General features: G+C 51.8%; 1 protein-coding gene across 1 annotated transcript in view; it reads left to right on the forward strand.

The window, feature by feature from the left end:
- The window catches only part of SPON1 (spondin 1), a 260,891-nt gene that overhangs the window by 218,789 nt on the left and 18,213 nt on the right, over positions 1-23,889 (forward strand). Inside the window, exon 7 of the mRNA XM_044258882.1 lies at positions 13,436-13,500. Within this exon, the coding sequence (XP_044114817.1) occupies positions 13,436-13,500 (65 nt within the window). The remainder of the gene's footprint in view (positions 1-13,435; positions 13,501-23,889) is intronic.

Below are 23,889 nucleotides of genomic sequence, written 5' to 3' on the forward strand. Positions count from 1 at the left end.
AAAGACCTGACAACTGAGGGCTGCGTGTTTGCAGGTTTCCCAGCAGCTGGGGAAGGGGGCTCTAGGCAGAGAGCATCACAGTCCCCAGTAAAGTTGTACAGAGCAGCAGTGGGATATCAACACAAACACATCCTGGCTGCTGGAATTGCCTGGCACTGCTAGATTAAAGGACCCTCGAATAAAGAGAATATTTGGGGAGAATAAAAACTTTCATTTACTGGACATTCAGTATATTTGATTCCGCACCTATTGTGTGATGGGAGCTTTGCTGGATACCTTCTGGTGGGAAGACACATAAGTGAGCAAATACTCATGCAAATAATAATAATGCAACATGGTAGAAGTAATGGAGAGAGAGGATCCGGGGGTAACAAGAAGGCATCACCAGGGCGGAGAGGCGGAGGAATGGGAGATGTGGGGCATAGGGTACAACGTTATAGTTACATAGGGTGAATAAGTCTAGAGATCTAATGTACAGCACCGTGACTACAGTCTAAAATACTGTATTGGGGGCACCTGGGTAGCTCAGTGGGTTAAGCAGGAATTCTGCTTGAGATTCTCTCCTCTACCTCTGCTCCTCCCCACAGTGGTGTTATCTCTCTCTCTCTCTCTCTCTCTCTCAAATGAATCTTTTAAAAATAAAAAGAAATAAACGATTTTATTGCATACTGGAATTTGCTAAGATTCCTAGCACTCTCACCACAAAAAACAAAAAGGCAACTATGTGAAGAAATGAATATGTTGATTAGCCTGAGCGACATGTTTCTGTGAGCCGTACACCTCATTTTATTGCCCTTGACTTTACTCTCCTTCCCAGATACTGCTTCCCTGCCCACCCCCACCCCCAACGGAAGGTTTGCAGCAAGCCCTGCATGAAGCAAATCTTTGGCATCACTTTTCCAATGACATTTGCTCACTTTGTGTCTCTGTATCTCATCTTGGTCATTTCTGCCAATTTTTTGGTCATTTTTTTTTCCCAGTAACTTTTTAGTAATTCTCATCAAACTTCTTCGCTGCAATTATATTTGTTATGTTGATCAGTGGTTGTGACTCTCCAAAAGCCCAGATGCCGGCTAGCATTTTTTGGCAATAAAGTATTTTTTGATGACGCACATTGTTTTTTAAGACATAATTCTCTTGCACCATTACCAGACTTCAGAGTGGTGTGAACATAACTTTTATAGGCACTGGGAAGGCACAAACTCATTTGACTCCCCTTATTGTGATACTGGCTTCTTTGGGGTGGGCTGGAACTGAACCCACGCTTTCTCCAAGGCAGGCCTGTATCTCTATAGCAAACCATGGTGTTGTACACCTTAAATACATACATTTCTACTCAAAATATTAGGCCTTTCAAAGGAGGAGTTGCTTGAGAGGATAGGGATATGTGCCCATAAGTGGACAATCACACAGAAGGAAGGGGCTTGGAGACATGTGCATTTAGGAACTAAGTAATATTACCATTCTCTGGGCCCTTTACTTATGCCATCTCCCTCAACCCTCATGGACTATGATTAATCTACTAGAGGACATGCCCACAAGAGGGGGGACTTTGTTGTCCACTGCCCTGTGCTCTGTGCCCAGCACAGTCTGACCCATAGAAAGAGCTCAACAGCCCGTGTTTTATGCATGAAGAATCCTCTCAGAGAAGATGAGCAACTTTCCCAAACTTACACAACACGGAAGTGGCTGAGCCAAGACTGGAACATGGGTCTGACTTACCCCACCACTCTGTTCCTTAATTCCTGGTCCCCGGTGCCACAGTCAGAACTAGAAGCTGGTTTTCATGGCCAGGGAAACGTCCATTACCAAGGAAAGCCTGGCAGAGGCCAGCTTCTTACCTTCCCCAAGGGACACCCTTTGAGTGTCCGCAGGGCAGAACGTCTCCTGTTACCTCTGCAGTCTGTCCCCAACCTCTGTGAGGACGTAATGGGGGTGGGGGGAGAGGTCTCAGGAATGAGAAGGGTTAAGCTTTTACAGCTTACTGAAGCTGTTCCTTTGCATTTAAATAGCACTATTGAAGAAAGCAGCCTTTCTGGAATCTTATTTGATGCTAACGTTCTGAGCACCTTAAGGCACGCCTATTTCTCCACCCGTCCAGGTCATTTGGAGCTCCATTACTTAATAATTTGAAAGCTTTTTATGGAAATCAGTGGATGAAGGGAGCTGATGAAGTGAAACGTTATTATGTTTAAGGACCCAGCAAAACAGGCTCACAGGACAGTACCTGAAGCTTCTACCTTGCTTTCTCATTCAGTGTAGGGTATTATAGAGATCATCTCATTAGTGATACAGCTCTTTTGAAAATGAACCCAAAGTCTGCAGCCCAATGTAAAAACACATATATGCTTTTATATCTTTTTTTCACTTTGTTCTATGGTCTTTTTTTTTTTTTTTCCAGATGTTATTTATTTATTTTAGAGAAAAAGAGAGAGCATGTGGGAAGGAGGAGAGAGAGGAGAGACTTACACAGACTCTGTGCTGAGCATAGGGCCGATGCAGGGCTCGACCTCATGACTCTGAGATCACAACCTGAGCTGAAATCAATGCACCCCCCGGGCACTCCTGCTCTCTGGTCTTCGGAGTCATCATTAAAGGAGCTATATCACAAAGAGATCATCCCTGAAGTATATTAAATTATAGAAAACGGGGTACAGTTTGTGTACTCATCTATTTGTAATAATAATCTCGCTACTATTGTGCAAATAAGTGGTAGGGGTAGGGCGCTTGGGTGGCTCAGTCGTGAAGCTCTGCCTTCACCTCAGGTCATGATCCCGGGGTGCTGGGATGGAGCCCCGCATCGGGCTCCCTGCTCAGCAGACTCTGCTTCTTCCTCTCCCTCTGCCTCACCCCTGCTCATGCTCTCTCTCTCTCAAATAAATTAATAAAACCTTAAAGAAAAAAAAAAAAAAGACTTGAGTGGCTTTGTCAGTGAAACCGTCCTCACATCCCCACCTCTGCCAGCCTGGCCCTCCCTCATACACCCTCCCTTGCGTTGCTGTCCCCAGAGAGTCCATCAAAGTGGGGCGCCCTGTGATTGCTCACCGTGCCGGGAAGGCAAGCTCGGTGAGACGGGGACTGGCGTCACTCGTGTTCAGACCTCGCAGTGGAGCCTGGCAGAGGATGCGGGCTCTTCCAGGATCTGCTGCCTATCCACGCCCCCCCCCGCCCCACCTCCAGCAATGCCCATAACCTCAGCCATCAGTAGCCAGGCCACCGCGCCTGGCTCCTCCCTTCCCTGGCTCTGGCTGGAAGGCCTCCCCTCGATCTTGGGTCTGGATCTGGCTTCTCATCTTACCAAGGACCCCACTCGTCCAGGTGCTCCCTCACACACAACAGCCCTTTCTCTTTCTGTATTAGATTATACCCTTCCACATACAAACGAGTCGTAATGTCACTCATCTTTTAAAGAATAATCACATGTCCTTACTGCTACCGCCAGTTTTCTCACCACCGTGCCCAGCTGACTCCTGCAAAGAGCTGTCTGGGCCCGCTCCAGCTCTGTGGCCTTGCCCACTTGCCTTTCCTAAACCCGCTTCAGCTGCAATTTCAGCAGTGACCAGCGAGGCAGGGGTGGCAGCAGTGAACAGGTAGCTGGACCTGCCTCCCTGGAGCAGAGGGGACAGAGGGGACAGTGGGGACGACAGGAGAGCTTTGCAGAGGCCCTGGGGCAGAACCTAGTGTCCTCCTGCCTCACTGGCGGTCCCGAGTCAGGCTCTTTTCCATCCCACTCTCTTCTCTCTCTCTGCCCACGTCCCAGGTTCTCTGTCGTGTACCTTTAACTACCACCTATATGCTGATGCCTTTCAAATTTATATCTCCAGCCTGGACTTGTCCCTTGAACTCCAGCCTCATATATCCAACTGCTGACAAGACACCTCCCCTTGGAGTCATCCTTGACCCCTCTTTGTTTTACAACCCCCATCCATCACCAAGTCCTTCTGTGTCTCCCTTTAAAATAATGCCTTGCTCCCACTGTCTCCTCCGCTCCCGTGGCTCTCTCCTGGTCTGATGCCCCTGCCTGCCCCCTGCTGCCCCCTGCCGCCCCTCCCTGTGCCCCACTAGCATTTACACTCCCGCAGCCATCCCCAGCGCCCTCTGAACCTATCGATCAAGTCACACTCTGGTGTCTGCAGACCCTTCGGCGACATCTCAGTCTGGCAGCACTCCTAAGAAGTGCCCTCGGACCCCTGGGAGGGCCGCATGGGCCAAAGGCTTCCTCTAGCTTGTCACTAATTAATCTTTTAATTAACTCACCCGTTATTCATCCCTTACTCGTCCCCTGCACACCTCCTCCAACCCAAGCCGATGCTGGGGGCACAGGGACGACACAGTTCCCAGCCCTGCTCTCCCACTGGCTTCTGGGACCAGACCTGGACTGGAGCTGTCCTCAGAGGAAGGCAGAGTAGAGGGGGTGGGGAAGGCAGGAAGAGGGGCGAGGGGTGTCCAGCTCTGTGCTGCGGAGGGCTGGGGCGCTGCTCTTCCAGGTCATGTCACAGGCACCTTCAGACCGAACTGACCTGGCTTCCTTGGGGCCCCTGTCTGTTGAAAAGCAGACAGCTTCTGCTGAACGTCCCCTCTCGCGTGTGACGTCAGTCTCGCCTGGCCTGGCCCCTTTTCAGCCTCTCTGCTCTGGCCCTGGCACTTAGTTTTTTCGGATGGCTGGAGACCGACCGGGTCGAAGATGGGATAGAGGGCGTGGGGAAGAGCAGGTGGAGAGAGGGGCGGGTGGGATGGAGAGACAGACATGCCCCAGCGACCTCCCCAGCTCCCTCTACCCCCTGGGGCAGACTTTCATGAGCATTACAAGGGACAAAATGAAAAAGTCTGGAAAATGAGGTTAAACCCGGGATTGACACTTCAGTCACCAAAGGACGAGCTGAATCGATGCTTGTGGCTACTAGAAGCACACAGAAGGAAGGCACTCTCTCTCAGGTCACGGGGTGATGCCCTTCCCCAGCGTGTTCCACCTGCCGGAGTCAGGTGAGCGACGGGGGGGGCAGTGGGTTGGAGCCGGGGGCGCCTCTTATGGGCCCTTCCCCTCTGGCTTCAGAAATGCCCAGCTGCTTTCACAAAACCGTCTCACGGGAAAATTGTTATCTACGGCCATTATGCAATTTTCCCATCGGAATTACAGGCTATGTTTGAAAAGAACTCAAAAGAAATTGAATTTGAAATGCTTCTGTGCAACCACATCATCTTCTTGGGGATCTGTAAATGGGCTTCACATACCTTCTCTGGCTCTGAAATAGCGGCTCAGACAGTGGCTTGTGATGGCAACAGCTGCCCAGGGGTGAGGCTGCCTATGGGCCCTTAGGCATGGCCAGCCCGGGTAGCTGGGTGAACACCGGTGGCCGACTAGGGTTTGTGAGCTCTGACCACGGTTCCTAACGCGGTTTCCTGTCCTGGCCCTTCTCTCTCCCTCGAGTTCAGGCAGTTCCAGCAGAGCCGTCTGGCTGGCACTCCCCCACCCTGCCCGTGCCCTTGCCCGTGCCCATGCCCGCCAGCCCCCTGCTGAGATCTTTGAACCCTCCTTCCCACGGCTGGGCCGACAGAGTGGACCGAGTCTCGGAGACTGGTGGACCGAGTCTCGGAGAACACCAGCCCTTCCTATTCACAGCCTCTCATCCATTCAACAAACACTGTTTGAGCACGTTCCAAGCACGGTCCTAAGTACTGATGGTACAGCAGGGAGCAAACAGAGGAAAGCTCTTGCCTGCGGGGGTGCCCCATTCTAGAAGGGAGAGATAGACCATAAAAAGTAAATAAGCAGGGATGCCTGGGGAGCTCAGTCGGGTAAGCGACCAATCTTCATTTCCACTCAGGTCATGGTCTCAGGGTTGTGAGGTCAAGCCCCACATCCAACTCCTCACTGAGTGGGTGCCTGCTTGAGACTCTCCCTCTCTCTCTGCCCCACCCCCTGCTCCCTGCTCGTGCTCTCTCTCAAAAAAAGGAGGGGGTGCCCAGGTGGCTCAGTCAGTTAAGCCTCTGACTCTTGGTTTCAGCTCAGGTCATGATTTCAGAGTCATGAGATGGAGTCCCATATCAGGCTCTGTGCTCCGCAGGATTCTGCTTATAGGATTCTCTTCCTCTGCCCCTCCCCCATCTCCCTCCCTTCCTCTTCTCTCTCTCTCTCTCTCTCTCAAAGAAATAAATATTTTTTTAAAAAGGTAAATAAACAAAGTCCACAATATATTGGACAGTGACCAATGTGATGAAACAAACGCAATCAGATAAAATGATGGGGATATGCCCGGAATGAGGAACCAGCAGGGCACTGCTATTTTTTTTTTTTAATTCCTTTTTTGAAAGAGAGAGAGAGAGAGAAGCCAAACTCACACAAGTGAGGGAAGGGGGAGAGGGGCAGAGGGAGAGGGAGAACCTCAAGGAGATTCCATGCCCAGTGCAGAGACTGACATGGGGCTCAATCTTATGACCCTGAGATCACGACCTGAGCCGAAACCAACTGTGGGTCTCTTAACCAACGGAGTCACCCAGGCACCCCCCAGGATTTCTAGTTTTAATAGTGGTGTTGGGGGAGACCCCAGGAGAAGGTGGCATTTGAGCAAACACCCGGAGGAGGCAAGGAAACGATGCTATGAAACCTGGAGGACGTGTTTCCGGCACAGGGAACAGCAAGTGCTAAGTGTGGCCGGAGTGTCCGAGGACACATCAGATGTCCCGAACGACCAAACCAAACAGAGTGAGGGACAGAGTCCTAAGGGATAGAGTTAGTGAGGTAACAAGGGGCGGCATTGCCACTGAATGGGCTGGGGAGAACTGGGCCGGCCAGGCTGGGGAAAGGAAGGTCACAAGTTTGGTTTCAGAGATGTTGAGACGCGGATTTGGCACACTGATTTGACATCCAGATGAAGATGTTAAACAGGTGATAGACACGGTAGACGATGAAACTTCAGTCATCGTCAGTGTCGATGTAGTGATGCTTGGAGGCATAAGACAAGCTGAAATGGTAAGGCAACATGGAAGAGTGTCAAGGGCTTGAACCCTGGTGGTTGGAGAGGGGTCAGCAGAGCAGACTGAGAAGGAACGGGCGGTGAGGTGAGAAGAGACAGAGGTGCCAGAGCCAGGTACAAAGGGCTTCAAAGCAGGGGGAGGGACCAGCTGTGTCCAACGCTGCTGAGGAGGTCATGGAAGCTAAGAGCTGGGCGCTGACCCCGGGCAGCGGTGAGGTCATCAGTGACCTTGACCAAAATAGTATGAGAGGAAGGAGACATCTCAGTCACTTCATCTGGAAAATGGGAACCATTTGCCTGCCTACCTCAGAGTTCTGCAGTGCGGACCTCAGGACACCACGGGCAAGCCAGAGAGCACCACCAGTAGGAACTATCTGTTTTTATTTATGACCCAATAAACCCAGAGCCTGTTGAAATGATGGGAAACTATGACGTTGGGCACAATTGATTTTAAAGATGCTTATAGCTCCATTATCACCTCATAAAATGGCTCATTTCCTGCTGCTCATCACCAAGACACCCACCAAGGGACAAAAAGTTCCCTTCAGACATGGAAGCCATCAGGGTTGATGTTTTTTATGGGTGGTATGTGGGAATCCTGGGAAAGGATAGAAGTAAACAGTGGAGCCGAGCACCGTTCGCCAGAGACCCTTTAGCTAAGATCCCAGGCACTGCCCTCACAGAGGGATCTGGGTGACCCTATGCTCAAAGCACCAGTCTTTGGGGGAAACTGTCCGCCAGGGGCAGCAATGCTCTTGCTGAAAAACGAACAAAATGGAAGAGAGACGAGCACAAGATGGAGAGGAGGAACAGGCAAAGTGAAAAAAGCAGGAATTTTGGAGACAGACGCATCTGTATTGGAATCGTGGTTCCTGGGTGGGCTTCACCAAGTCACGTGACTTCTCTGAACCTCTGTTTTGTGGTCTACAAAACGAGATGGTAGCTGTTCCCAAAGGTTTCCCTAAGAAACAAGCTGTGCATTTCATACCGTTGGATTTCCCCCCTTTCAGGAGCAGCTCCTCTCCAGCCCAGGAACCCGGGCCTCCCCTGCTCTGCATCGGAGCCAGTTCCCAGGGCAGCATTAACACTGCCAGTGTCGTGAACACCGTCCGAGTGTGGCTGTAATGTTCAGAGCTCAGAATGAGCTAGGACATGCCCTGGGGCCAGCAGAGGCGCGGATGGACAGGGGGTGCTCCGATCTTCCGCGGGTGCCTGGCCTTTCTGCACCTCAGCTCAGCCTCCCAGCTTCCCTCTGCCTGGCTTCACAGCGTGACCACTCTGGTCTCCAGAGTCAGACCGAGGTTGAACTCTAGCTCTGTAATTTGGCCAAACAGATGTGTTTCTGAGGATTAAAAGTGTCACCCTGCCTACCTTGCAAATGCGTTGTAAGGATTCAATAAAATGCTCTATGAAGGTAATCGGCAAGATGCCCGGCACATCCAAACAATAGATCCGTGTCGTTACTGTTGTTTCTTCTACTTGCTTTGATCAGTTTCCCTCTGTGATTACGGACTGCACCCCGTTTCTCTTCCTGTGGGGAGGAGGCAGCTTGTCCGGGCTGACTCCCAGACTGTAGGGCTAGGGCAGGACGTGCTCCGTGTCACCGGCAGCAAAAGGGGCATTAGGAGGAGGAAAGAGGTTGTGGCTCAGGACGGGGAGGTGAAGGTTCAGGCAGGCGTAGGCACACAGGGCAGAGAGGAGGTGAGGAACAAGGCGGGGAGGAGGTGACGGACCCTGGCCCTTCACTGTGGGCATGACCGAGATGCCCAGAGCCCTCCAGCATCACCTTCCATGGGAGGGTCAATGTTGGGTGGGATTGGTTCTGACACCAGCCCCTACCCAGTCCTTCAGACCCACATTCTTACTCTCACCTCTGCTCAGACTTGCTGTGTTCCTAATACCAATATGATTTCCACCACCAACCTGTCCCCGGCGTGCTTTCCCCCTGCAACATGATCCTCCTTCCTCCAGATCTGACCTCAGCCTGTGGCCCCTTGGGAGCTGTGTGATTCCCAGTTGGTGTCAGGGGCTCTGAAGTCTGAGTACGGCTATAACATCTTCACAGTATTTTTACCAAAGGCAGGACAAAAGAACTCATCCCCATGAAGATGGACACGAGTGACCTGTGGTTTCTTTGGGGCTTTTAATTTTAATTGGCATATCTCTGGAAAAGTGCTAATGTCATCCAAAAGAGGCATGAACTGTGAATACCCTGAAATACTTGGTTTGAAAAGAGTCCTAGGGGAGATGTAGAAGGGCTCTAAGGATTCTTGAAAGATCCTTTCTGTGCCTCAGAGGCTTGTTAAAACAGCTTTTCATTTAAGTCGAAAGTGTGGATTGCTTACTCTGACTCTAAGTCCTTCATTCTTCAGAATGGAAAATGCCCAGCGCCCCCAGTGGCCCCACCCAAGGCTCACCCAGCTACATAAACCTCTATCATATGCTCCCTGAGACTCAGAGCTTGGCTTTAAGTGAGGGAGTGTTCTCCCGAGGGTTGGTGGGTTTGGAGATGCAACTGTGTGTTTCACAATCTGTACTCAAGCATCGCAAACTGATTCTCCCGCCAGCTTGAGAATGTAAATGAGAGTAAGAAGAGTAGCTAATATATGCTTATTCGGGCACTGTATTAGCACATGCTGTGAATTCTGTCATTTAGTCCCACAACAACCTCCTGTAGTAGAGATTCTTTTTATTTTTGTTTTTAAGATGTATTTATTTTAGGGAGGGGCCAGGGGCAGAGGGAGAGGGAAAGCCGGAATCTCAGCAGAGCCCCCACTGAACGCAGAGCCCGACACAGGGCTCCATCTCACCACCCTGAGATGGCAACCTGAGCCGAAACCAAGAGCCGAATTTCATCGCCGTAAACAAACCCGACCGCGTCACTCGGGTGCCCCAGGACCGAGACTGTTTTTAAATCCCATTTCACAGGTGAGAAAGCTAAGAGAAGTCAAGGGACTCGCCGGAGGACACAGAGCTAGCTAACGCCGCAGTCTGTATTTGAACTCGGGTTGATTCTAGGGTTTATGCTCTCCCACGGGCTGGCTCAGTAAATACTAAAATGTTTGGTAGTACTCAGGGTGCCCAAAGTTGTGGCAACATGGGCACCTACACATTCTTGCGGGGGGTGTAAATTGGTACAGATTTTTGGAACACGGTTTGGTAGGTGCTACCAAAATGATACATTTGCTTCATCTTTTAACGGTCCCTGGCAATCCGTAATACGGGAAGCCTTGGGTTTGTAAATAAATACATATGCGAGTGTTCACCATAGTATGGTGTGTGGAGACAAACATCCACCAACAAGGCTGGCGAAGTAAATTACAGAAAGTCCGCGCTATGGAATTCCACTACACATGGAGCGCTTCGCTCTTTCCACAATTTGCTGAGTATCCGTCGCACTGGATACGGCCATGAACAGGCAAGCCAGGCACTCTCCAACCCTGCAGAGCTTGGGTTCTGCCAGAGAACTCGGATAATTCACAAATTTTTAGTGTAAGTACATTTTCCATAATGCTCCTGCTTTCTTAGTTGAGTGAATAACGCAGATGATCCCAGACGCGTGACAAAGCTGTCGCCCCTGCAGTTGGCATGCCACCGCTAGATGGAACAATTCACAGCGAGGAGCTGTGCCTGCACCACCCTTGGAGCCTCCGTCGCTCTCAAAATTATAGGTAGAATTTCATCGCCGTAAACAAAAACTAACAGAGCGCCCCACCAACTTTTGTTGCATTATATACTGCAAAAGTAGAATCAATATGTCCTTAGTTGGGGATTGAAAACCAAGATTTCAATGCAATGCAAGGGAAACCTGCAGGGCTAGCGGACTCGGTGGCCATCTGACCTCCACCCACATTGGTTTTACTTCTTAATAAAGTATTTCTTCAAGGGCAGAGGGAGGGATGGTCATCAGACAATATCTCATGACTTGGATCTCCCAGCTTGGGTTCCTCTTTACTACCGCTTGACTTGGTTTACCATAATTTGAAGATCTGAAACACCGAAAAGCAGCAAAAAAGATTGCTGTGATGCAGTATCTACTGCCATGGGAAGTTTCCCATGATATATTAAGGAAAACATTTTAAATCATGGTGCAGAATAAGATATTCGGTAGGATGCATTTTTGTGGGGAGAGTTCTGATGTGCGCGCGCACACACACACACACACAGTTGCACACACATAGTAAAAGGTCTGGAACGATACACACCAAACTGCAACATTCTGGAGAAGGAGGCAGAAGGCAGGGAGCTGTTCGGGTGGAATATGGTCCACGTTCACACTGTGTGCTTCTGTGATGCTAAATTTGTCTACAGTAAGCGTGTACACTTCTGCTTATGCAATATTCCGTATCTGTAAAATCGAAGGAAAACAAAGTACACCAGAGCTGGAGGATGAAGACCGTGTCCGAGAACTCGGGAATCAGGAAGTTATCGTGGAAGTGGTGGGCAGCCGCGGAAGGGCCGAGGCAGGGAATGGAGACGGTGGGATTTGCAGCCCTGTGGAGGGTGTACTGGGGGGGCGGGGAAGAAAGTGTGGAGGCTGTGGAAGGGCTCACAGGACTTTGCAGACCAAAGTGAGCTTGGGCTTGGACTTGGAGCCTGAACTCTGGGAGGGGCGGAAGATGGGGACATGGAGGCACGCTGGAGGAGGAGCAGGCATCTGGGGTCAGAGGCAGGGCTCAGCGTGGGCCACGGGACGGGTGAGATGATACAGGGAACCGGGTCACGGGATCCCCCTCGCCTGCCTTGTGTCTCACCCGTGACGTCATGCTGGACAGCCTCTCTCAGCCCTTCCCCAGATCTTTATTAGAAATGAACGAGGGAGGAGCGCCTGGGTGGCTCAGTGGGTTAAGCCTCTGCCTTCGGCTCAGGTCATGATCTCAGGGTCCTGGGATGGAGCCCCTCATCGGGCTCTCTGCTCAGCGGGGAGCCTGCTTCCCCTCCCCCCCTCTGCCGGTCTCTCTGCCTACTTGTGATCACGCGCTCTCTCTCTGTCAAATAAATAAATAAAATCTTTAAAAAAAAAACAAACAAAAGAAATGAGTGAGGGCTGTGTTCCCAACCAAGAAGCCAGTCTCCCACGAGCCGTGTAAACCACTCAGTTGGGACCGAGAAGTGCTCTCCTTGCAGCCATGTGATTGTGGGGGTGTCTTTGCATCCAAAGATTCTCCCTCTGACCAAAAGAGGGAACTGTCAGGGAAGCCTGAGCTTAAGAAGAGGCTTTTGCCTCTGCCAGCTTGTCCCCAAAACCCTCTGTGGGTGCCCGAGCCAAGCTGGACCTGGCTGAGCTCCCATCCTCCTAAAGGCCCACCCCACCATGGGCTGCAGGTGAGGGGCTCCGGGCCCAGAAGGCTTTTCATAATCTTTGCACCTGAGCCTGGGGACACCTCCAACCTCCTTCCAGTTTCCTTAGGGCTGTGGGATTTTCTGGGCATGGTCCCCACCAATGAGAAGTTCACCAGTTCACCCTAAGTATGTTCAGACATGGCTCTAAGGACAAGGGCAGAGCTCTGAGCCAGCCCAGCAAGCCTCTGCCCCCCGCCCACAGCCTGGAACACAGGGACCTGTTCGGTCGGCAACAAAGCTCTTGCTTCCTCAGCTGGTGACATTTCAGGTTTTTCTGGACATAGTGGACGGTGGTGTCTGAGCACTGCTGGGCCCCACCAGGGGAAGGGGAGATCCAGGACCAGCTGAATCGCCTCCAGGAAAGGTCCCTAGCCAAAGCCACATCTGGGCCTGTGGAAGTCTTCAGCCCTGAAAAGGTTTATGCTATTCCTGTGCCCCAATGTGTAATTGAAAATAAAAACCCAAACTGCAAAGTTAAGCTAGATTTTTGCCCCTCATTGATGCCTTAATGCTTTCCTTCAAAATGCTAATTATCAAATTCTTCCTCAAAAAAAATCATTTTAAGTGCCCATGCCACATGCTATCCAGAACAAAATGGAGCAGAATAACATGAGGGGCATGAGGGGGAAGAGGGGGTTGGCCCCAGACTCTGTTCTGACCTCCTTGTCCAAGGGAGTCCGGTCACGCGTGCGGGTCTCAGCAGCAGGAGAGGCCCCAGGAAGGACAGGCCTCCGGAGCCGGTGTTGGCTACACTGCAGCTCCTCGTGTAGCCAGTGCCTGACTGCAGAGCACAGGACCTGCGCTCCAGGCTGGCCACGGTAGAAATCTGGCCATCTGGAGCTAAGTCCAGGTCAGAGCTCTGGCTACCTTAGGGGAGGGGCGGACAGAGCTGGAAAAGAATGCGGGTCTCAGGGGGCCCATGCGTATGCACCACCCCCACCCTCTGGGATGGCCGAGGCTGCAGGGCTTTCCGGGAGGGGAGGAGGGGGGGGGATGGCTTCCGGGGAAGGGGGAGCCTCGGCAGCAGGTAAGGGAGTGGACAGTGTCACCAAGTCAAACCTCTCTTGGCCCAGGTGCCCGGCTCTCCTCACTGAGTATCTCTGGTCCTTTTTTTGCAGAGTGATGAGGTCCTCACTGTCATCAAAGCCAAAGCGCAGTGGCCGGCCTGGCAGCCTCTCAACGTGTAAGTAGCAAGCAGACCCCGGCCATGGCCAGCCCTGTCCTAGCCTCACACTCGGAGCTGCCAGCCTTTGGCCGCCGCCTGCCGGCAAGGTCAGCAGCGCCTCTCGGGCACACGAGTGTGTGCGGCTCACTGCCCGCGTATGGGCTCCCACACCTGCCCCTGTCCCCTCAGGAACACAGGCTTGGTCTCTGTTTCCCCCCACGGCTCTACCACCACAGAACCGGACACAACGATTAACCTTTCTGTGTCCGCTCATGCTCTCGGCTCAGGCCGAACCTGCCTTTGTACACGGGGTACTCACCCGAGACCAGGGCCCCCTCACGGAAAGCCAGGTTTACCCCAGGTTCCCTTCTCAGTCCCCATCTCTGTTCTGTCTACTCTGTCTCTTGAAGATTTCATCCTCCCTTGCATTTTAGTGACCGAGGGTATGCTCGTGGCCCTCCCCAGGGCTACTCCCCAAAGTAGCTTTGTAGGTAACGAGGCAGACATGCACATAGGTAAGCAGACAGATCAACCGTCCACCGGTTTCTTGGACACCTCTCTCTAGAGCGCGTACATGGACCTCAAACTCCTCATATCCAAACTGGATCCCGTCACGAAGTCCCACGGACCCTGCCTTCTTCGTATCGCACACATCAGTCTCCTCTGGCCCTTCTCCCACTCTGAGTTCTGACCGCCATGTTTTCTCACCTGGACCGCTTCAACTCTTCCTCTTCCATTACGCTGTCACTGGAGTGATCTTCTAAGAATCCAAATCCGATTGTGTCCTGCTCTCCTCAGAATCCCGCCATGACCTCTCTTAGTCCCCAGGATCCCCTTGTGAGGCCACCGGGGGCCACTGGGGGCCAAATACACCCCAGGCCTTGCCTCCTTTTCCTCAGGGCTCAGGTCTCGTTCCTCCCTACTCCACACTCGCTCGGGCTCGCTGAGTCCCATCCAGCTCCTTGAGCGGGCCCTGGTTTCGCCCATCCCCTGAGGATGCCTGGCTGGGAGCAGAGTTCCCGCCAGCCCCGTAAAATGGTTTGCGAAGCCTGGCTCGGCCAGCCAGTCTCTGGAGTAGTCTGTATCCACTAATGGTGGTATCGACGGAGTCAGCGACAACAGGGCAATGCTGAGATTCCGCTCAGTGGCAAACTTGGAATGATAGGGAGGGAAGCACGGGGTGAGGTAGCAGGAATGGTGGGACCCGCCGGGAGCAGGAATCGTACCGTGCCAGGCGCCCGGTGGCCACTTCTTTAACCATTCGGCCAGTCGGCCGTTTGTTCCCCACAATGTGCCAATCCTATACCAGTCCCGCCCTGTGGCATGCCCAGCGGGGGCATGGGGTGGGGGGAGATGGACAAAAAGCAGAGTGCTACCATTCCAGAACTGCCCTTGGCACACGTTCAGGTGGGACCACATATATGGACTAGATAGACTATGACCTCATCATGGTAGCCAAGAGGATAAATATTATGATGAAGCTCTCAGTGGCTCCAGGAGACCAGAGATGGGGCGCAAGCCAGCCGAGGCTTGGGGAGAGGTCACGAAGGCCTTGTTCAGGAGGCGTCACAGGGCAGAGTCTGGAAGGATGCTTCTCGCCCTGGAGAGGCCCAGATCTGGGCAGCTCTGAGACCCACACTTGGACAGCTGACCCAGGGCTGGCTGCGTGGAGGCCTGGTCTAGCTTGCTGCGATCTCCTCGGAGGAAAGTGGGCCCAGAGTGGCTGAAAATCTGCCAAGCCCTGGAAGTGCCTTTCCCTGAAAGGAGAAGCCACAGAGGCAGGCCCTGCCGCCCCAGCTCTCCCATAGTAGGTGGGCATCTGTCTGTCCCTGGCCTGTCCCACCAAAAAACACGGCTGTGAATTCACAGAGGCCCTGAGCCTCCTCACGTAACTATCATCAATCAGAAAGAAGAGTCCAACCATGAATCCTGTTTGCTCAGGCTCTCCTCAGCTGCTCCCAGCCCCCATAAGCTGTATGTGTGGGAGTCCTCCCCTCTGGCCCTCAAAGCAGGCAGGGGCTCGAAGCCAGGAAGGAGTTGGGGCCATCTGGGCCAGAGTTTGTGGATGGCGATGTTGACGCCACTAAGGGACCCTGAGTCCAGTTTTCCCTTAAGGAGCCTGGGTTTAGGAAGGCATCAATGACAAAACAAGGTACTTCCAGAAGGAGAGAGGAAAGAGGGAAGAGAGAAAAAGAAGAAAGCCGAGAACTGACCTTTTTGACTTGAGCACCTACTTTGTGCCAGGAACCCTGCTGGGCACTTATGTTCCTTGTCCCACTTCATCCCCATACGTACCCCACGAGGTAGGGATTTTGAGCCTCACTTCACAGACAAGACCGAGGCTCCGTGGCAGGTGCAGCCTCAGTGTGCGTCTCCACCAGCAGAGGAGCCGGCATTCCAGCCATCTCCAGCTGCCTCCGCCACCTGTGACCTTCACTTCTAACAGAGTCCCTCCAATTAAGTGACAGCTCACTCAGTGTCCATTTTTCAATCAATCGAGACGTACAATGTATGTGTCAGTCACACTTCGGACCAGAATGAGATGAACATGGTGACCACAACCACACACTCTGACTCCTATACCCAAAACAAAACAGACTCTTGACTTTCACTTACCTCGTGTCCTTCGTTGGGGCTGACCAAAACATTTTACGGCCTCAACAAACATTTGTGGTGGGCCTCTAAAGGGAAGTACTAAGGAAGTGCTAAGGAATACAGCAGAGTTTCTCCCGCACTCACAGTCTGGTGAGGGAGAGACATTAACCAGATGATGACAAACGTGATGTGTGTGCAATGTAAGGATACAGAGTGCCATGAGGGTGTGTGAAGGGGACCCTGACCCAGCCTGAAGGTCAGAGAAAACTTCCTTAAGGCACGGCAATTGAGCTAAGAGTTAAGAAATCACTAGGAGTTGACTAGGTAAAGAAGCAAAACTAGAGAACATTCTAGAAAGTCTGGAGAGATCATCATGTGTCAAGACCCTAAGGAGGGATCGGCACACTTGAGGTACTAAATTGCTGTGGTGTAACTAGGTCCAGAGATCACAGGTGAACTTGGTGGGGTGCCAAGCCATATGCAACGTTAGGGATTTTTATTTTTACATGAAGAGTAATGGGAAATCATTGAAGGGTTTTAAGCAGGATGGCACCACGATCAGATGTGCATAGAAAAAACATCAGAACAGTAACAACTGGCTCTGGCTCTGGCTCCAATATGAAAAGGTTAAGAACAGAGGAAGTGAGACCAGTAAGGAGAATTTGCTAATTCAGGGACCTTGACAAGGATGGTGCGGGGGGAGGGGAGTTGGGAGGGGTACAGAGATCTCAGAGATGCGTAGGAGTGGAGCCCCACCGCTGCAGTGATAGGTTGCCTAAGGAGGGTGAAAGAGGCAGAGAGATCTAGGTCAGTAAGTTGGCGGGGCCTGTTACAAGGTTTAGAAGAGTACACGAAGTTCAGTGGGAAGGACCCTGAGCTCAGTTCTGGGTGTGCTATGTGAGAGATGCCTCCACATGATCCCATCGGAGGTGCTGACGCTTAACTACAAAGCTCTGAAGCTCGGGGAGAACTCTGCACTGACATATAAAAATCGGGAGCCATCAAGGAGTAGAAGACAATCAACGCCAAGGTCATGGATGAGAGAGAGCCTGAGAAGAAGTCAAAGGTTTAAGGCTAAATCCCAAGGAGCAACAACATTTAACGCTGAGGAGGATCTGCCTGCGAAGGAAAGAAACAGAAAATCAGTAGCAGACCGATGGGGAAGGAAGCTGAGTATCAGGGGAGCCAAGGGAAGAAAGCTGTGCCCAGTGCGGCAGAGAGGTCAAGTAGGACGGGGGCTGCAAAATACTGATTGGGTGGATCCACATGAAGAAAAGCAGTGATCTTATTGAGAATCCTTCCAGCTGAGCACGGCAGGAGGCCCCGAGCAGGGTGGACTGTGAACAGAAAGGGAGTTTACGGAGTCCGTGTGTACAGACGAGGCTTCCCTGCAGTTGGCTGGGAATGGAGAGACACCGAACAAGCGGCCGCTCTCAGGAGAGGAAAGAGTCAATGCAGTTGATTTGTTTCTGCCTTCTTTTTCAAGATGAGAGAGACTTTCTGAAAAGTTGAGGGGAAAAAAAGACACAAAATACTTGGGGACACCTTCCCACCCTTCCCCATCCCCCCAGACTTCCTGAGACCCCCGTGGAACAGAATTAATCAATGGCAAACATCAGACCTCCCAAACACCCAAACTCCCTCCGCCCAGTGCTACCAGCTTGTTAAGAGAAAGGAATTTTCCTTTGCTTTACCCATACCCGAGGCTCCCCTTCCCTCTTCCAAATCGCATTAGGAAGTCAAATTAGGAAGCCTCCGCAGCAGCCAAGTTTTGTTTTGCAGTACCAGCTCTGCCCCACGCCCCCTCACTGAGCCCACAGGATCGAGGTTAATGGGATTCTAGCCTCCCTTGGGCCAGTGGAAAGCCGGGGTGACCTACTTTGTGAGGTCCTGCCCTGGGAAACTGACTTGCTTTTCAATGATCTTCATCTTTTTCCCCAGGACCACTTCTCAAAGAACAGCCATGAACGAACAAATTAGCTGCTGACTTGTTTAGCTCAATAAATCAAGCTGTGCCTTGTCAGCCCCGAGCGCAGGTAGAGACAGAAAAGACAGATGTTGAGCAAAACCCACATCCTTCACTAGTTCCTCTGGCGCCTGAGCAGAAAATGACCAGGTTTCCCGCAAATCGATTCTGAATTTCCACCACCCAGTTCCTCCAGCTTCATCTGGATCCTAGGAATTACTGGAACTTTTTTAAAAATAATTTTTTATTCTCATAATGAATCTTGTAAAGGGACTGCAGGGCCCTTCGTGATTCCCAGCCACTCTGTCTGTTTAATTAATGTTTGATAAGACAACTGTTCATGGGTTCCCGACAGCTGAGGGGAGGGTGGACCAGAGACAGGTCAGCCTCCCCAGAAACCCTGCCTCTGGAGGGTCGGTGTCGCGCAAATCACCCAAAGCCGGGGCTCTCCTTGCAAGGAAAGAGGCATCTCTCTCTCTCTCTCTCTCTCTCTCTCTCTCTCTCTCTCTCTCTCTCTCTCTCTCTCTCTCTCTGTCGGATCAGGGCTGAAAGTTGCAGGGTCCTGCCTCCTCCTGGAGCCCTTGCCCAGGTCTGTGGATGCAGAGACCTTGCACAGGTCTCAGGATTGCAGAGAAGGCAGGCGGAGGACTGGAGGAGCGGCGGCAGGTAGAACGGGCCAGAAGGACCGGAGTCCTACATGCCTCCAGGTTATCAGCAGCTTTCGGAGGCAGGAAACCTCACTCAAACCTGCCTCCACCCACCAGCGGGAATGGGGTGGGAGGGGGCGGTGTGCGCTTCAGCCTCGCGCGTGGCTCTGGCGTCCTCTAGTGGTTCTGTGGAGTTTCTGCAACTTCAAAAGCTCTTTCTTGGGGATTCTTTGAAATACGGAGGACACAGAACTCAGCCTAGGAGGGACCTGAATTACCAGCGACTTGAATCTTACTAGTGACCCGATTCACCCCCGTTCGGTTCTGAAATTTCAAAACAGATAATAAGTTTTTAAAGGAGCATAACAGTCCCTTGCTGCCTCTTTTCTCTTATGGTGTTTTTCAAAAGTTTTGTTTGGAAAAGATGAATGAGTAGAAAATCAACATTTGCCAAGTCTGTGCTGTGCAGGTCACGATAAGCAGCAGTTTGCTCATGCAGAGCCCTGGGGTGGGTGTGCTGAGGCTCCCGTTTTGCAGCCCTAATAACTGCAAAGCATGCTGGGGTAAAAAGCCCATGGCCCACAGATAGCAAGGGGCTGAATCCAGATTCAGATCCAGGGCCTCTTCCAATACCCTCTACTCTTCCCTGAACCCCAGGCTGCCTCTCTGAATGGAAGAAGGCGAGACACTTCCTCATGTCTTTGTTTGCTCTTCCTTTCCCGTTTTTGTGGTGCGGACTGTCTGTTCGTAGCTTTCCCTTATCTGCTGAGAGGGTGGCATTTTTCTTGCAGATGTGGATTCCCTCTTTGTCTACTACAGATAGTCACATTTGTCAGTCACACCGCATGGAGACGTTTTGGCCAATGTGCCATTTTTCTTTCTAATTCAGCACTGTTGTTTCATTACACAGATGTCTTTAGTTGGTGTATACACTTCAATTAGTTACTTTTGTGATTGCTTTATTGTTTCAAAGCTGAAAAAATTAACATTTCTCCAACAGATCGGTTAACTTGACTTTTTTCCTATAATTTGATTGCTTTCTACTTAGCGCTGGATTCTTTCTTCCTTTCTTTCTTTCTTTTGGTGTATGAGACTAGATGGGAATCCGTATTTTTTAACTGCAGTTAAGTAAGCCCAATCCCTCTGTTGCACTGTCTTTCCTTTAACCTCTAATGTGAGAAGTCTGTTTTGTGTAACACCTTATCTAAAGTTTCTGGGATCTCCGATCTCTGCCACTCATTTCTATTTCTTTCTTGTCCTGAATATGACATCAATTATCATGATTTATAATATACTGTTATATGGTATGCCCAGATAAACTCTCTTTGCTAGAAAATCGATAAAAATTTAAATCCCAGGGGTGCCTGGGTGGCTCAGTCGGTTAAGCGTCTGCCTTGGACTCAGGTCGTGATCCCGGGGTCCTGGGACTGAGCCTCACGTCAGGCTCTCTGTGCAGTGGGAAATCTGTTCTCCCTCTCCCTCGCCCTGCTTGTGCTCTTTCTCTCACACTCACTCTCTCTCAAATAATTAAAATCTTTTTAAAAAAAATTTAAGTCACAGAATAGGAAAATAAAACTAAATTAACAAAATGTCATATAGGGGAAAACATCACATATAAGCAAGCAGGAATGTGAATTTTTATTATAGTTTGGACAAATTAAAGAACTCTAGTCATACCTCACATTTCCCAAAGAAAACTCACATATATTTTTATCCATTTCATCATTTTAAATAGCATTTTTATTGTAGAAGTAATGAATACTTTGAGGTGATTTTTAAATTAAATTTGAAGGTCAAAGGAAGTACAAGAGTTCCATATTCATTTCGTAAATTAAGTAATTTACTGAAAACAAATATTTGAGGAGATCCCACTGCATGCCAAGTTCTGAGCCAGCTCTGGGATATAGCTATAATATGCAAGACAAAAATGATCTCTACTCTATTGGAACCTAATGGGCAAGATGGAAATTAAACAAGAAACTCCAAGCAAAGAGTGAGCTCGGCACGCTCTGGGAAAGTGCACCAGGGCTCCTAAAGGATTTGAGGAGAGGTCAGGAAATGCTTCCTCCAGGACCTATTATATGAGCTGGGGGTCAGGGGACAAATTTCCCAGTCAAGGGGAAGAAAAAGGAGCAGAGCACACCTAAAGATGCAAGAAAATTGCTAAAACTGCTCCCATGTCCTTACAGATTCAGATTTGCCGTATTACCCAACCTCAGGTCAGGCATTTTGTGCAAGGGTTGATTGCCCCAAATTTCCTCTCCTTTAAAAGTCACCAAGGTGGGGCGCCTGAGTGGCTCGGTGGGTTAAGCCGCTGCCTTCGGCTCAGGTCATGATCTCAGGGTCCTGGGATCGAGTCCCACATGGGGCTCTCTGCTCAGCAGGGAGCCTGCTTCCTCCTCTCTCTCTCTGTCTGCCTCTCTGCCTACTTGTGATCTCTGTCTGTCAAATAAATAAATAAAATCTTTAAAAAAAAAAAAAAGTCACCAAGGTCTGGAGACCTCAGAGTTGGCCCAAATGCACCTGCAGAGAACAGTTTGCATGGTCCCTTGTGAACCCAGGAGGTTCTCAGATGGTCACTTCTGAGCGGAGTATCAGGATGGCGTGTGGGATCTGGCTTGTTTTCCCACCAATAGATGTCTTTGCCCCTTAGGTTGTCATGGTGAATAGGGTCACTCACGGTTTACAGGATACAAGGGACTAACCTGACTCAAAGCCACCTGCCCAGGAAGAGGGGAAGGTAACGGGTGGAGGGGTTGGTCTCTATGGCAGTGGAAGTCCACCGGCACAGCCACGGCACTGCTGGACCCCCAGGGGGCCAAGCCAAGAAGGGCTGGGGTCTTCAACATCCTGTGGAGATGTCCACGCTCTTTGCTTCACATGGACAAGAAGGTGGGCCCTGACCCACGTCCTGTTAGCTGCTGGGTGAGCAGCCCCGCAGCGACCCAGACCACCCTTCTCGTAGAAGGTCCTTAGGTCCTTAAAAAAGCTGTGAAAACCACTCATGAGGAGCCAGTAAACGCACACCTGGGCAGAGAAGATGAAAGCCCCTAATTTGTGCCTATCTACACAGCAGAAGATGTAGGTGTGGGACATTAGCTCCAGGAAAAAGCATCCCCTTGGAGCTTCACAGCATCCCTGCAGGTGGGGTCAGACCTGAAGGCAGTGAGTGACCTCCTGCCAAGACCTAGAGCCGGTGGTGGTCATGGAACTCGGGTCCTCCCACACTGCCCTGTCCAGCCGGCCCTCGGGGCACCGGGGGACTGGGGGACCAGGGGTTCCTGGCCTCGGGGAGCTCCCCATCTGCACGGGGATGACTTCATGCTGACAGAGCAATGGCAGTCATTGGGGTACAGCTGCAGAGACTTTCAGAGTGTGTGGAAACATAGACCCTGGGCACAGCTGGCCCCGGCCAGGGGCATCAGAGGGGATCCAGGATGAGGTGGCTCATGATCCAAGGCTTGCAAAATGAGCAGAGTGACGGTTCTCCAGCCTGAGATGCATCCGGAGCAGCTGGAGGCGTTGCTGATCTGGAAGGCTGGGTCCCACCCCCAGAGTCTCTGACGCGGTAAACCTGGGGCAGGACTCGGTAATTTGCCCGGGGACCACTCCATGTGCGCCCCTGAAGACAGGCATCCCCAGCAGCACCAGTGCCTGTGGGACCCACACCGTGGCTGGCCTGGCCAGGGCACCAGGCGGGGGGTGGGGGGGAGGCAGGAGACTGGAGACAAAGGTGACACTGAGCCTTGCTGAGCTGCGGACCCCAAAGCCGGGGCTCAGGCTCTTCCGGTGCTCATGTGCCAGAACCCAGCCTGGCAGCGGGCTACGAGGTAAAGTAGTTTCAGGAAGGCCTCCCTCTCCTTCCCTCTTTTTCCTGAGCCCTGTACGACCTTATACTGCTCCCCTCAATAGAGTTCTTATAACTCAAGGGCCAGGCACTGGGCTAAGTCCTGCATGCAAGTTCTCTCATGACACACACTAAGCCTTTGGCGTAGCCCTAGGGAGGTCCCCATTTCACAGACTGGGACACTGAGGCACAGAATGCTTCGGTCATTTGCCCAAGGATACGCAGCTGTAAAAGGTAGCGTTCCAGGATGCACACCCAGGCTTCCGTCCCTCTCTGCTTGTTGTTTGACTCCCTCCGGCCTGCCAGAGCCCAAGGGGTGCAGTTCTGCAAGGCCTGAGCAGGCGTGGGGTCATTGCTTCCGGGGACAGGTGAGGGCAGCCAGAAGCAGCTGGTCTCCGGAGAGGCACACAGGGACTCCCGAGCCGCCGAGGTGCACCGGCTGCCAGCTGGACGGAACAGACGAGCTGGGCCCCAGCCAAGGATTCCCCACGATTAGCAGCCTGGGGGTGTGGAGTCAGGCGGGGCTGCCTCTACACCTCAGCCTCGACCAGCTGGTCTCTAGGTCCATTAACCTTTATACGCTTGCTTTCTTCTCTACAAAACGGGATCATAATTCTAACCCCACGGGATTGTCATGGGTGGTGGGGGAGGGGCACAGAATAACTCGGGCCCAGCACCAAGTGTGTGCTGAGTGAGTAAACACTTTCTTCCCCAGCCCCCTGGGGGGGCCCCCACTTCCGATCTCACCCAGCCCCCGGCCACAAGTAAGAGCTCTTCTTAGCAGCTTGAGATAGAGGTTGAAGTCAATCCCCTCTTCTGGCTTGGGGGGCGTCAGGCAAAGGTCTGTGCTGCTCTCGCTGGGTCCCTGCTCACCACCTGGAGGATGGGGCCCCGGGAAGCACGGGAGTCCCTGGGGGAGCTCTGGGGCCAGGGCAGGGCCTTGCTGGAGGCAGCCCCGGGAGGACGTGGAGGCAGCAGGCCTCGGAGACGCCCCCTCGGAGGGCACAACGGAGTGAAATGGGGGCAGGGAGAAGGAATTTGAAACGGATAATGAAAAGCTACTATCTTGAGCTAATACTGTCTTGGGTCACAGTCTCCATCTGTCATTTAACTTTGTGATGTTGGGCCCATTACAGAAACAACCCCCTGAGCCTGGGTTTCCTCATCCATCAGCTGGTGTCCATCATTCTTCTCTCGGGTCTGTTCTGAGGATTCAGTGAGAATGTCTGAGAAGGGGCTTGGGGCACTGGTCAGCCGTTGTTATTTGTAAAGTTTGCCTCACATGCAACAGAGCTGGGCTCACCGTGCGGCTGGCCAAGGGAAAATGGACCAGGAAGCTTCAGCTGCAGCTC

Source organism: Neovison vison, chromosome 7 (genome assembly GCF_020171115.1).
Source record: "Neovison vison isolate M4711 chromosome 7, ASM_NN_V1, whole genome shotgun sequence".
Classification (NCBI taxonomy): Eukaryota; Metazoa; Chordata; class Mammalia; order Carnivora; family Mustelidae; genus Neogale; species Neogale vison.